The sequence below is a fragment of the Chiloscyllium plagiosum genome, chromosome 30 (assembly GCF_004010195.1).
Source record: "Chiloscyllium plagiosum isolate BGI_BamShark_2017 chromosome 30, ASM401019v2, whole genome shotgun sequence".
NCBI lineage: Eukaryota > Metazoa > Chordata > Chondrichthyes > Orectolobiformes > Hemiscylliidae > Chiloscyllium > Chiloscyllium plagiosum.
The window spans coordinates 29,144,811-29,160,291 of NC_057739.1; the positions used below are offsets into that span (position 1 = coordinate 29,144,811).

At 37.2% G+C, this 15,481-nt stretch overlaps 1 protein-coding gene across 5 annotated transcripts in view; it reads left to right on the top strand.

Moving 5' to 3' along the window:
- The window catches only part of LOC122564856 (pre-B-cell leukemia transcription factor 3), a 251,920-nt gene extending 238,415 nt beyond the window's left edge, over positions 1-13,505 (top strand). For 3 of the 5 annotated variants that reach the window (XM_043720211.1, XM_043720213.1, XM_043720214.1), the window contains 4 exons: positions 2,477-2,642; positions 3,191-3,303; positions 4,414-4,503; positions 11,892-13,505. In XM_043720211.1, coding sequence (XP_043576146.1) covers positions 2,477-2,642; positions 3,191-3,303; positions 4,414-4,503; positions 11,892-11,984 — 462 coding nt within the window. In that variant the 3' untranslated portion in view covers positions 11,985-13,505. Of the gene's footprint in view, positions 1-2,476; positions 2,643-3,190; positions 3,304-4,413; positions 4,565-11,891 lie in introns of all 5 variants that reach the window. The other 2 variants (XM_043720212.1, XM_043720215.1) reach the window with 2 other exon arrangements.
- Positions 13,506-15,481: the final 1,976 nt, after the last annotated feature.

The window sequence follows — 15,481 nt, forward strand, 5'->3', positions numbered from 1 at the left end:
GCAGCCACCACATCTACCTGGCCAAATACAGACATAAACTACCTGGGGCAGCTGTGGTCATTTTGTTATTTCACCTTTAGTGTTTTTAAAATAAGGTGCTGAGAAAATGCTTCAAAACAGAGGTCTGTTTTGCTCCCTTGACTATAATTGCAGGCTATAGCTCCTTCATTGAAGGAGAACCTTTTTTTTAATTTTATGAAACCATACAAAATAAAAACAGTTGACAATAAACAAAAAGCAGCAGTTCACAAAAAAAACCACTATTTACAGGGTAAGGGGCAGCAAGGCCAAACCCCAAACTCCACCATGCATGGAGAACCTTGTATTGGTTAAGGCACTTAGCCACGATCCTTAATTGAATAATTAATACACCCTCTGGCCACTAATTGGTAAATCCTACAAAAAAAAACAAAATCACTGTTCGATAACTGTTCTTAAACACAGAATTTGGTTGAAACGGCATTTAATTTCATTCCCCAGTAGAAAGTCTCTGCTCTTGGTTTCAGATTTTGACAGGTGCTGTTTGAGCTTTGGAATGAAGACTTTTGCTTCAGGTGACCCAGAAGGACAGAATGCGCAGGAGCGGTCGTAGTGATAAGAGGAGAAGCAGAAATTATAAAACAAAGAATACTGTGCTGCAGTTTTTCACATCAGTTTATTTTAGATGGCTGTTCACATTTATTGTGAGCCACTTCATTTTGACTACAAAATTGTCTATTGTTCTAACATCAAACTAAATTGTGAAAAACGTAGTGAACTACTGGGCAGAATAATATTAAAATATGTGGAGGAGTAGTGTAGGACCAGAACCTGCATCATTTATTGGTGTAATAGTCATTCCTTCTCTCATGTGAATATTATTGTTGAGTCATCCATCAAAATTAATCTGTACAGCAAAACTTCAGCTGCAGTGGTGACAGTTAGATTCTTAACAGAAAAGTAAATGAACAAAGCAACAGAATCTGAACGATAGAATTGTTCTCATTTAAAAAGTAGTTGGAGTTAAATGATTACGGAAGGTTTCAGGCTTTGCCTGAGTTTATGGTATCATCTGATGTTTTTCTCTCCAAATCACTTTAATTTCCTGTGATAGTGCACTGTTTTACCATGTTTGCGTGAAGTTCCTTTGAGCAATCTTCTGATTCAGTCAACCCACTTAAATTATTATAAATAGGTTAATGGCTGCATTAAAATAGCATATGGAATTTTAGGTGAATCTGTTAATTAGTGTATTACCAGATAAAATTAAACCACCTTGCCATACTTTGTGCTGTGAAGGATTATACATTTTTCTTTGTCATTTGCACAGCTAAACCATTTGTACTTGTACCATTAAGATATAAATGTAGACAACATTTAAAAAAAGCTCCCCAGTCTTTCCAACAGTGCCAGATCAACAGCTCTCCTTTAGTAGTAATATTAGAGATGTTTCTTCAACAATACACTCACCAGAAAGATATTAATTTTTACATTTCTAGAGACTAAATATTGAAAATCACACATGGATAACAAAGTAACTAGCACACGAGTATGGGTTAAGATCTGTACCCAATCTTGCATTCACCTGGAGTTTCTGAATCATTCAGCCTTAACACTAGTACTTTATAATGTCATCTGATTGGGTCACTGCTCTCTGACTCATTCCCAGGTACTTGTTGTACTTATTTTCATGAATAATCTGAGTGTTAGTAAAATGGAATGATAATATATTAACATGAATGACATTGGTTTGGGATACAGAAAATTTCAGTTGCTACCTAGTTACCATATTTTGACCCTTGAAAATAAAATGCTGCTTCATCTCAACGTTGCCCTTGTTGGCCACAGTACAACTGATTACTAACCAATTTATAAGGATCCCTGCACAGGTTAATGCACAAAGATTAGCCTTGGCAACACAGATCCTGATTCTAATATGTTCAAAGGGAGAACACAAAACACCAGCTCATTTAATATTGATTTACATCACTCTATTCATATTCATCCGACTGAACATGATTTAAATTCTACTGTTGCCAGGTTGTTCCAGACCAGAAACATAGAACAATAGAATTTCCAGGCCTTCTCATCTTACCACTTACTTCTTAGAGAGAAGAATGCACTTTGTAACTAGCTCAGTAACAATTTTTGATTGGCGGGTGGCATTTAATGCATCAATAATTACTTCTTTATTATTAATGTTTTGGTTTCTTTGGATTTTTTTCAAATGTAATCACATCAGTAAATTTGAAAACACACATTGTGGTAGATGTATAATCCCCTGAGTGTCTGTTCTGCCAAAAGACAGACAGAATCATGTCATGCTCTAATCCCTAATAATATACAACCTATCCCTGATTATTACTTAATTAGTCAAAATACTGACTGGAAAGTTGGAAATTGTGAATTTGATGGATCCAGACATGACATTTAGAAATAATAATATAGTTGATTTCTTGGCAGTGTCTTTTGATGTTTTCTATCCTCCTTTCCCAAGGTGTCAAACTGGTTTGGCAACAAACGGATCAGGTACAAGAAGAACATTGGAAAGTTCCAAGAAGAAGCCAACCTATATGCTGCAAAAACCGCTGTAAATGCTGCACATGCTGTGGCAGCTGCTGTCCAAAACAGCCAAGCAAATTCTCCTACTACACCCACCTCCGGTAAGTGGACAGGTTCCTTCTCATAGTGCACAAATTGTTGCTATTATGTTTTCCCATGAAGTAGCATAATTTTATCAGAACAAAAATTTCAATTTCTTTCAAGTAAACTGTTAAAATTATGTTACTTACACTAAATGGTACCATGATTTCCATGTTTAAGTCCCACCTCTGATTGTGTTTAAGATTTGGATTAAAAGTTCTTGTAGTGATTCTGAAAACAATAATTTGCTATTTCCTGATAAGGTAAGTTCCACGGTGTCTCCTTGGAGTATTTCCCACTCTAAAACCAGTGAGCATTATTTCAGAATTCACTGGTTCAAACTTTGCAGGTTGTTATTTGACAGAACAGAGATTTTTTTTAAAGACATTCCTCATTCTGTAAAGAGTCTGCACAGTTTTCTTAATGCTTTTCATGTGATGGAAAGGCTACTGTTTCTTTTCTCTTTGCTTCCTTATTTCTGTTTCTCTCGTGTGCTCTTTCTTTTGAGAACTTTGGGGAGAGATTTAAAGCCCTCTGTGATTCAGGTGCCTGACTCTTTCCTTTCCAGGTTCTTCTGGTTCTTTTAACCTACCAAATTCTGGGGACATGTTCATGAACATGCAGAATCTGAATGGGGATTCTTACCAAGGGTCCCAAGTCGGAGCCAATGTGCAATCACAGGTAGGAAGAATGCCCAATATTAGGGCCTAGGTAGCAGGGTACGGCTTAGAAATTAAAACTGCCTTACTCTGACCTATAGCCCAGTAAATATTCTGTACCTAAAGTACAGATTAATTAAATTATCCATTCCACTGCTTTGATATTTATCATTATTGTTTTGAGTCCGTTATTTGTGATGTTCCATGTCTGATTTTAAAACTATGTGAATGCAGTCGGCTCTGGCTTGAGCAATTAAGGGTGGGATGGGTGAAAAGTTGGAGAATTTGATGATTGGTGTAAGCTTTTGCCATATTCATTCACAACTTTCTTCTCATTTTTCATGCCTTATGTTTTTTGAAACCTGTTTCTTTCTTTCACAATATGAATTATTCATTCTTGAAGATTGAAGACTATGTCTGTCAAAGTTTTACATATTAATAGAGGCACTGGGGTGAGGGTGAAGAACCACACTCACCAAATAAATTAAACTAGTTTTGCTAAAAAGTGTTGAGCCTTCCCCCTCTCCCCTAACTCCCCCTTCCAGCTGTTTTAGTAGAGAGAAAGGCTGCCTTTAAAATATAGAATTAAGTATTAGGTTTAACTCTTGATGACCTGTTTAAGTAAATTACTTAAGGTGAGTACTGTACTAGCTTTGTGCAGTGACTTGGTTAACATTTATCAAAGTGGTGGGCTGTATTACAAGAACACAGTGTAGTTTTTCACTGTTTGTCATTCTCAATGTGGTCATTTGTGTAAAAAGTGTCAGTAAATGACTGCACTGTGTTAAAAGTGATCCATTAAATTGATACTGACAGACAGCATGCTGACTGGTTGTAGAAAGCCTTTGCCTGTAATTTATTTATTGGATGCAAAATAAAATTAACGGAACCCTATGGCAGAAATTGCAGAATTCAGTACACAATCTAAGCTTAGCCTGACATCTTTATAAAACAAATGTTAACACAATGGACAATGGGTTAAAATTATTTAAAATGGAATAACATATCCTAATGCGATGAAGGTAGTATCGCAAGCTTACACATCTCAATCTACTAGATAATTTCCTGTTAGAGAAAGACAGCTCTGTTGCATTAAGTCTGACATGTTTCTTTTTGTTTGCTCTTGCTTCAGGTGGATTCCCTGCGTCATGTTATCAATCAGACGGGCGGATACAGTGATGGTCTTGGAGGGAATTCACTGTACAGTCCACACAGTTTGAGCGTAAGGAACACTTTTATTTCTGTGTCCGTAGAAGAAAAAGAAAAGCTAAAGCCCTGCCAGTGTAAGCCATTATAGTTTCTTAATTCAGCTTTTGATGGCAGAGAGGGTTACATTATCCAGAATGAGCAAAGCGCCGCTAAATTCCTTAATGTAAAAATTTAAAGATGATGTGAGAATATTAGCTCTGTTGCCTAACACAAGAAAATATACAGTTGAAAAAGCTTTTGTTCTTTCAATTTAAGATCAGTGTAAAGTACTACAGTGTTGCATGTATCATTGGCCAAAAACTGTCATTGAAAGATGGAGTGTAAAACTGTCCTTGCCTGCAGCATTTTAGAGTCTTGAATTTTATCTTTGTTGATTAGCTTTAACAAGGTGTTGTATAATAGTGCAGGGTTTGGTATAGAAGTTGAGACTTATTGTTTTCTTAAATGAAAAGCTTATAATTTGGTGGAAGCTAGCTTCTTCAAATTTTATTAGATTTGGACACGGTAGGGATCAGAAGCTAAATTTACTCAACTAATTCAAATTTGTATAATGATGGGTAAATTATTTTTTAAGGACTGTCCTTCTGACTAACCACATTGTCTGCAAAGTGTTACAGGGATATCTGCAGGGTTGTAATTGGATAGCCCCTGAAAATGGGCACAGGGATCATGATGCACAATTGAACCATGCCCATTGATTGCAATGCAGGCTTGATGCCAAATTTGTGCTGCCTGCTAACTCAAATGATCTCTGCATTGAACCAATAAATGGTGTGGGTATACTGACTGGAAGTATGGGCCCAATATCATAAGTGACTGGCACGACATTTAGAAGTTTGCATTTGTTAAAGCTAGTCTCACCCATAAAGAAGAGGTGCTTTATGGTTAAAGCAGATGAGTACTGGCACTTATGGTTGAAGAGAATCTTTCCTGGAAAGGAGAGAATTTGCACAACAAGAAAGAGAGTGAACGCTAAGCTTTTTAGATAGTGTAGTAGAGATCTTGGTTGAGGAAAGATGCCCTTTATTGCCTTGGATAAAGGTGTTCCTCCACATTTAGTTGTAAGGCAGTGCAATCAATGCTCAGAGTTGAGCCTTGAGCTTCTAGATGCAAACATTTCAGTGTCCTCAGTGGTCAAGCTCAGTGAATGAATCTTCAAACAATATCCTACTAACTCCAATACTCGCCTCAGCCACAGCTCAGTTTACCACATTCCAATATTCACTGAACAACAATCTAAAATAACAAACATGAGTAACATTTAAATGCCTCTCCAAACCCTGTTTGCAGTGCTGTAAGACTCAAACCCACACCTCATAACTCGCACACAATGCCAACTATTGAACTGCAACAGCCCACATCAAGTAAACAGATTGCACAACATTCACTAACACACTTCCTTCTATCTTGCAGGCTGAGGTGGCACACAATGTGAGGGGGCAGGAACTAATTGGTAGAGATTCGGAACGCCTGTATTTCCTTAGTACCATGGAGGAGTTGGGACTGGCCCTTGTTGGAACCCCTGTCACTGATGCTTGACCAGTAATAGGGCTTAAACCATTATAATTGATAGTGGCCGCATTTCTAATTTTCATTCTCATATTCAACTTGGTCCTCTGCAGGTGGTGTAAGCATCAATCTCTTGCTTTCTACCCCTCCTCCACCACACCATTATATTTGTGTTTTATTTCCCCTTCTAGATACTCAACAGATGTAACCTTGCCAGGACAAGCAGATAGCAATGATGAAAGGACTGCATCACCACTTGATTTTACATTCAAACTCAGATCCTGTGTCTCTGAGGAAACAGGTTACAGGTGGAATCTACAATTAGTGAGTCACCAGACACAAGTAAGGAGTAGCCAGGCAGTGGGAAAGACAAGCATAGAAAAATAAGCCAGTTTGTTCGAGGGTAAAGTAGTGCCATAGATTCCATTGCAGAGGATTCAGATCAGGACTTTGGTTGGGTAGCCTATAGAAGAATAATGATGTTGGATACGCACAATAACATTGTTCCCATACTATGCATGAGTTGTGCACTAAAATCATCAGCCAATCTGGTAGTGGATCGCCTTTCCAACCAATAGCCACCTAGAGAATGAAGACGTCATCAGTACTGGCTTAATGTGGATTAGTCACGACTTCTGGTATAACACCAGCTGGTCACTGAGGAAAAGTGGAATCCCTTTCACTCTTGGTCTAGAACAGAATTATCATATAGCACTTGAGGTGCTGCATCCTATGCCAAGGAGAATCTGCAAGCCTGGCAAGATCTGTGCTTGTTCTGTCTGCCTGTCCCTGACAAGTGAGAATGAATAGTTGCTATCTGTCTTTGAGTAGAATCTCGGTGTTGTCCAATTTTGTGTGAGGAAACTCAGTCAGTGAGGTGAAACAAACCTTTCCAGCTCCGTTAGTACCTTAAATCTGGAAGAAGTCAGATGCATATAACTTCACCACCGGTCACCTTCACAAACACTTGCAGTGTGGACCTAGTTTTACTCTGAGGTTGGAAAATTAGAGTAGTTGCACGCTGAACATTTTGAATGAGTGATTACCTGCTAATAGCTGTTCCCTGCTTCTCCCAGTTTTTGTTCTGCTGTGCTTTGTTCATTCTCCAAGCTATGCTCTAATTCCAAAGGGAATTAATTTATTTGTTTGAGAGTAACAGATTTATGCCAAAATCATGAGTACAGCAAAAAATCTTTCAGTACTTGACAGGCCACATACTATAGACTTTTACTATTTGAACCACCCACAGAAACTACCATGTTTACAGCAGCCTGTATTCCCAGATAAGAAGCAGCTTGATCTTGAAATTCCCAGCTTTGCTTTCAAATTCCTCCATGGCCTTGCTCATCTCTTTCTTAGTATTCTCATCCACTGTCCTCCATGATATCAATGCTTCTTTAATTCTAAGCCCTTAAGGATTCCTAATTTAATTCATTCCATCATTGGTGGTTATGACTTCATTGAGCTGCTTAGGTTCTGAAATTCTTTCCCTAGGCCTGACCAGGTCTCTTTCTCACTTTACTTTACCACACTGCTTAAAATCTACCTCTTTGACAAAACTTTTGGTCATCTGATCAAAATCTCCTGACTTTGCTCAGTATCATGTTTTATTTTATTCTATTCCTTTGAAGTTCTGTAGAATATTTTGTCATGATAAATGTGCTATACAAATATAAGTTGTTGTTGTAGTTAATAATCACCCTTTTAAGTAGCATGGGTATAGTATGAGCAATTCTTCTTGGTGCTGAACATGTTCTCCTTTGCAAGATTAAGAGAGAGCTTTGATTGGGATGTTGAGCCCCCAAATCACTCCATGACACCAGACCAAAGTCGCATGCCAATTTAATGTCATGATCACCCTATTCTGCATTCTTCTGGCAGATATTCACTGCACTCACACTCATGCCTGCACTAATATGGCAAACAGGACAATTTGCTTCCTGTTTGTATGTTATACAGGTATTTTGTAATTAACCTGTTCAGAGGTGTTCTTGCATACCCCTAGAACAGATGGAACTTGAGCTGGGCCTCCTGGCTCAGAGTTAGGGGCACTACCACTGTGAAACAAGAGTGCTTTGTGAACATCATACATGTTATTTGGAGATGTAAGGGCACTCAGAGTCCAAAACTCAATTTTTCATCCAGCCAGTCTAAATATAGCTGCTCTAAAGGAACGCAGAGATTTCACCAAGAAGCTTGTAGGTTTGGTAAATATGAAAAGTGAAAATTGAACAATACGTCTTTAATTTATAAATGTTGATGTAGAGGATATTTTGTGAGGGAGAAAAGACATATATTTACATACAATGTAAGCAAAGGTAGGTAGTACATTGCTGACTATTTACCGTTTTTATACATTGGCAAATAAAAGATTTTATTGACAGCATGCATGACTGCTATAGGTTATAGTTTTACAATAATGCAGATGGATTGCTTCGGTAATTAGCCGCATTGTAAATAAACCATTATTAGCATACGCTAACCTATTTTTACTGCTGATGTTTGGCGATGGGAGACTTGAGCAAAGGCTAGTCTTCGCCGCAAGCACTCAAAGTCAATGTGGCTCACATTGGCCCCTACAGAAAGGGCTGCCCCGTCACTTCCACTCAACGTTCCTCAACTCACGAGGCCTGCGCCTTCCCTCTTCTTGACTGACATAAAAATATGTAGCGACAAGCTGTCTGCCACAGCAGAAATTTGATCAGACATTGATTTCAACAATTGCCTCTACAGGCCGAGACATCAGGAGAACTCATTTCTTGTATCTCTCATTCCCGATGCAAAACAAATGTAAGGAGCACCAGTAGTTTATGTGGGAATAGAGTAATGTGGCCAAGTTCAAAATTCACATTTAATTTACACTTAATGACATCAAAAACGCAGGCTCCTGCACATGGGCCTAAGATGTCCATCTTGTTTCCCTTGTTCCTGCTGCTGGCATACTGAATATGTACAAGTTGAAGTGAAGGCTTGAAGCTAAGTGAATAAATGAGATATTTGTCAACAGTAATTGGCATCCTGCATGTGCCATGTTAATTTTGAGTTATTGGTTGAATAGTAACGCTGGAGAGAACTAGAGATGTTTCTTGATCGTATGACAAAGAATCACCTCCTCAACCCAAATTATGTCATATGACATGTCAGTCTTTCCATGGGTTAATTTCACATGAAATGCTGCTCTTGTTTTTCCACCAAAACATACGTCTTAGCTTGACCCCTTTTCTTTTAACATGCCAGTAAAATCATGCCCTTACACTGCTGAGCATTCCTCTTTATTTTGGATTCTGTTCTTGTTGTGCCTGTTCTCCGTATTTGAAGTCAACAATTTAAAGCTAAGGCATATTTTTGATTCTGCCTCTTTTTAGCAGCTAACTTAAAAATTTTTTTTAAACTTCTTCCTACTGAATGAGTTGGACATTCATTCTGTTGTCAGGGGCTCAGTGAGATATTCTGCAACATTGGCTATTTTGTACTTTTAATACAAGAATATTTTGGAATGGTGTGTGTTTTGTGTATTTGTCCCTAACATGGGAGATTGATGAAACAATAAATCTTGTAATTCCAGCTATGAAAGTGGTGAATTGTTTAATCTGACCATACAAGGGTTCACAGCAGGAATATTCAACTGAGATAACTGAATGCATTAGGTTCAGATATAGAATTTCAGTTGCAGTTCATTTAAGAAAATCATTCAATTATTAGGTATTCATTTAACAGAGTGGAATGGATTATCAGTTTGTGCCAAATGCATTAGCTTGGTTTCATTTGCAAGAGACTGTTTTCAATATTTACCTTGTTTCTACCATCTCGCCTTATGTCAGCAGAAATCGCTCCTTGTAGGATGCCATATTTGATCTGTTCAATGTATATGAGCCTGCAGGAGTTAAAACTATTGGTATCTGCAGACTAATGACTCAGAACCTTAAAAATATTGTTTTAAAATCTGAATCTCAAAGGAGTGCTCTTTTCTGAATAATGTTGTCTGTGCAAAATATGGACACTTTTCAGGAGATTGAGTCTGACAGCAGTTATAATCAGGGCTTGAATTTAATACTGGCTGCCTAGCAAATTGCTCATGGATTTTTCAGTTTTGCAAGTCAGTATTCTAAACACTAGCAAGATTTTCCTAATGAGCTCCACAGAGTAGTGTCCCAGCTTCCCAGGATTCACTTTTCATTTTGTCATCCCGATCATCAGTCTTGCTTTGATTCTGATCAATTTCGCTAGTGGAAGAAGAAATTTGCTAGTGACAGTCATAGCCACTAGCAAAACTGGACTGTCTATGAACAAAAAACTCTAGCCCTGTAGGCTAGATCTTATTTATGTCTAATAAATTGTGCTTTTTGTGACAATTTTACATGATAAAATTTTGTGTTAATGGATATATTTGTAATGTCTATATATATATGTATATGTGTGTATTTTAATGTATATATTTAATGTGTGTGTATCTTAGAAAAACAGTAAAAGACTAATTGGAAAATATATAGAATGAGGAGTGAATAAGATTTTCTCAGTACAGGTTATTCTACTATAACGCGACAGTTGTGTTTGTCTGCAACCTCATGCATTAGAAAATCGCGCAATGGAAAACCACTATAGAAAATCATACTGGAGAAGAATGTTAATAGAAAATCGCTACAACACTTCAGTAGAAAGTTCATGTTATCCAAACAATGTCCACAATTCATCAATCGTGTTATAGCCAGTTTGCGCAGAAGAAACATGCGTTATAGCAGAACAACATGTAATGTTGAAATCTTTTTTGAATTTGTGTGAATCATAGAGCTATCATGATTTGCCATTTTGATGAATGTTCATTCTCACTTAGTTAACAGGCGAAATTGTGTGTTCTTCTGGCTGGAGAGGTGTACGGTGCAGAATAGTACTAATGAAAAGGAAGTGAAAGTAAAAACAAAAGTGAACCATCAGCTTGAAACAAGTGTTTCACAGATAGATCCAAACTGTTAGAACCAGAGACACATTGTCACACTTGCTTTCAGAATCCTTTAAATACAATACAATCCTTGACAATCCGTTGAACCCTCAACCCCTAATTTGGTTCTTGCATTAGTGTCTATGTAGGGAATGACTGCAGCTCCTACAATACATGAGATTCCCTTTTAGTTCCTCCTACCTCACTGCCTAATAACTATCAATGTGAAGTTGCATCAGAATGGTGCAGATTAAGTCACCTGTTACCCTCTCTGTGTCAGTTCATGTGAGACCAAGTTTGGGAACTTAGTATGTGACCAGTCTTAGCCACAAATATGAAAAATACACATTTTAATAGTAAATTGAGTTAAATGATAAGCTGTAAAATATTAATGTGTCAGAATCATGATCAATTGGAATGATTACATCTTCTCCTGTCCACGTGATGAGTTCCCAACTTTTGACCACTCGTGACAGAGGTGTAGGTGCTGGGGGTGGGAGAGAGTCATCTGCAAAGTCACTTAATAAACAAGATATACTATTTAACCCCTTGAGGGCAACCACCTTCTTTTGTAGCCTCTATATTTCCTTGTGAGAGTACATTCCTTCTACAGAGGTATTGTCCATGGCCTTAATTTCTCTGTGAGCGTAGTGAAAGGACGCAAACCTTTGCAAGGGAAAGATAATCGTTCCCAAACATAGTTGGCTGCATTCCCCTTGAGGACCACTTACCAGCTACAAAAAAACCTCATTTGCTAGCATGTTTATAACCCACATTTGAGAGCAAAAGTGTTAGAAAAATAATGGTATATGAGTTTATATGGAAATGTCTGCTATTATTGTCTACAAATTAATTTTCCTAAATGCTCCTTGAATTTCAGTTTAAAAAAAAATCACATTATTGTTTTTCACTAACAAGACTGATACTAACTGCAGACAACTATTTGTGTTTTCCAGGCTAATGGAGGATGGCAAGATGCAACTACTCCATCTTCTGTGACTTCACCAACAGAAGGACCTGGAAGTGTGCACTCTGATACCTCTAACTGATCTCCTAGGAACATCCATTCCCTGAGCCAATAGGCCTTGATTAGCACTGACCAGTAGGAGACGAAAGTGGATTTTCTGTAGCCCAGTCACCTACTGTTTACTGTAAAACCCTGTTCTTTAGTCAGAAAAAAAAGTAAGAATCAAACAATCCGTATTTAAGAAGAGAAACACTCGGTTCTCATTGAAAAGAACCATATTAATTCCATTATATATAGCACAGTCTTACCTTATTCAGTTACTGAATGAGACAAAGACCTAAACAGGCCTGGTGTTTTCTGACTTAAAGTGGATCAAAAAGGGATTTTTCAATGGGAATGCACAAAGGGTGAAAACATGTTTTTGAAGATTTATATGTGCGAGATGTTATTGTGAAGCTTCTTGACCTTTTGAGGTATGAATGCACGTTTCAATTTTGACTTCAAGATACAAGAATGCTGGTGCCGAAGCAGACAGACAGTCATAAATTAATGACATTAGCAAAGCTAAACTCTTGTTACTTCCTAAAACTATTTTAACAGGATATCTAGAACTGGTAACTTGCTTAGAACAACAGAATGTTACGGGAAATCAGAACATTAATCAAATTTCCTTTTTCAACACTTGGAAGAATCAGTTGAGCTGTTCTATTGACCCATGTATAAATTACCACAGAGTTGCCAAGAACTAATATTGTTATTTCTGAAACTTGCTACTATAACAGAGTTCTATTTACAATCATTTATTTTGTTAACACATTAATTCAATGCCAGTCTTATTAATGCTTTGTTTCTGAATTTGTACTGGCTGAAGACTGGGTTTTACAGTAAAGCTGGGTGCAGCATTCATAATTTTTCAGATTTGCTACTTCAACCTGTGGCAGGAAATGGCAAGGTTCACATGGAGTGTTGTAAATAATGTAGGTAAAGAGTATTTATACATCTCACCAATCAAGACACAGCTTTATTACCTCATGCAAACTCATTTAAACCAATAGAATTTCAACATGTTCTGTAGCTTAGAGTGCTCACTTACTACCTCTGAACAATATTCACACAGTAGTTTGTCTTTCTTACTTTTTTGCATCTTGTAATTAACTCTATTTCCTTTCATGTAATCTAATGTACATTGTATCTTTTAAGAAATCAGGGTTGCTCTAGCAACTTTTAAAAAAAATCCTAAAATGGAAGGTTTGGTTACCATCTTAAACACAAACAGTACAACTGTTGTAAATACTGATGATCATTTTGAATGTTGGTCATGTCATTACTAAACCACGCAAAAAATGTAATGCATACAGAACTCAGTATTCAGTACTGTATATTTCACCCTGTGTAACGGGGAGCCCCTCCTTTCTCCCTTTTTTTTGTATTGTATGCAATTCTGAAACTGATGAGTCATGGAAATAATTTGTGGCAGTGATATAATGTATTAAAAAGTTTCGTGTTACTTTCTAACTGGACTACACCCTGGATTGAGAAGTCTTCCTTGTGGTAGTTAAATGTAGTTGAAATCTTAAATAAACTTTTTGCTTTCATGATGCAACAAGCTCTCAGTGTTCATTTGATCTCTTGGGGGAAAAAAGAAAATGGATCCACTCCTGGAGAGATATGTTTCACAATTTCGTTTAAAGTCAGGTGGTGAGGACTTCAAGATGTATGTTTTATGTATGAATTCCAGTGGACACCAATGAACAAACAACAGTTGGATAGAAAATAAAGTACATTTGTTGTTGAATGGGCAATTGGCTTTTGTAACTGATGGCACCGGACAATTCCCCCATTATACTTTGTATGTGTCTGTTAGTATACTTGAAGGAATACAGATGATTTGTGATTTGATCTAAGTATGGTCAATGTTACAGAAATTAATTCATCAACAAACAAATTAAATACTAAATCTAACCATATTCAAACTGCCAAATGTGGACTACCAATTACACCAACTGGTATTTCTCTTGCATTACCTTCTTGCACAGTATCCGAAACCTCATTTGAAAGTAATGGAGATTTAATGTACATCCTGTATCATTTTATGGCTGTTCACTAAAATAGTTGCTTCAATTCTCAGATGGCTTGTCAAAAGGGACCAATTATTTTGGAACACAAATCGATATGACATAATTTCAAAATGAAGTAATGATATTAAAAATGATCTCAGGGTCTCTTGTAGGTTATAAAGTCGTTATCAATATACTGTGAACCAGACTCAGCCCTTTATAAGTTCAGTGTTATTAGACTTTATTGTAGTCTACCTTTAAGTTTCTACATGCTGCCTCTTGGCGGCAATATTTGAAGACTTGGAGCAAGATATTAAGTCATTTAAAACCTATTCAATTGCACAGATTTAAAATTGGGTCCCACGAGGTCAATTTCAACATGACTTCCAGCTTTACCTTTTCCACCAATTTCTTCATTTCCTCCTATACTCTCAGCTCCTGAAATGCTTTTGTGTTATTGTACTGATATCCAGTGGAGAGCTTAGTCAGGAAGAAAACCCTCACTAAATCTCTTAATTGTCACTCATCCAAGATCTCTTAGTATCACTGACCAAGCATTTGTGCAACCCTTTTAGTTGCTTCTTAGGATTGCCATTTTTTTTGGTCTGGTTATGCTTCTGTGGTGTACTTTGGATGCTTTTCTGTACTAAAAGCATGAGGTAGATGCAAATTACTGAAAGAATTTGAATCAGCATTTTCACTACAACCACTAACATTGGATGCTATGGGCTTGTGCCTTGTGCTTAGTAGAGTTTAGAAAGAGTAAGAGATGTCTGATTGAAATACGAGATCCTGAGGCTCTTGACAGGGTAGATGTGGAAAGGATGTTATAATCTATAGGAGAATCTAGAACTAAGGGTCACTGTTTAAAAATGGAGGGGGCGCTCATATAAAACAATAAGAAAATGCTCTCTCAAGGTTTTAAATCTTTAGAATGGTTCCTCAAAGTGTGGTAGAAGCAGAGCTTTTGAATGTTTTGCAGGCATAATAAGCAAAGGAATGAAAGATTATCAGGGGTAAATAGGATTGAATTACTTCACAATCACCCACAATTGTTTCGAATGACATTGCAGGCTCAAGGGCCTGTATGATCATTTTGGTCCAATACTTACGAGGTCGGAGAGATGTTGCTAGTTAGTTGTCTTGTTACTCCCATTACAGGGTACTTAATACTATAAAAGTTCATTTTTGATGAGCAGTAGTGAAACCATCTCATCAGAACAGAGAATACAGTCAGTTCTGCTATAACGTATTTCTTCAATGTGGATTGACTTTAATGCAATTGAAGAATTTAGATCTTTATTTGTAGAATGCGAACTTTCATTACCTGTACTGGCTATTATGCGATTCTGGCCCCATTAGTTTAAATGGCACGGCTATTGCACAATTTTCTTATAACGCAAATCACACGATATCGCATTATATCAGAACTGACTGTATGCCCTAGATACCATCTTTGTCTAGCTGCACAATCTTTCAATTATTTTCAATGCAAACAAATCATACTGTGCAAGTTTCACAA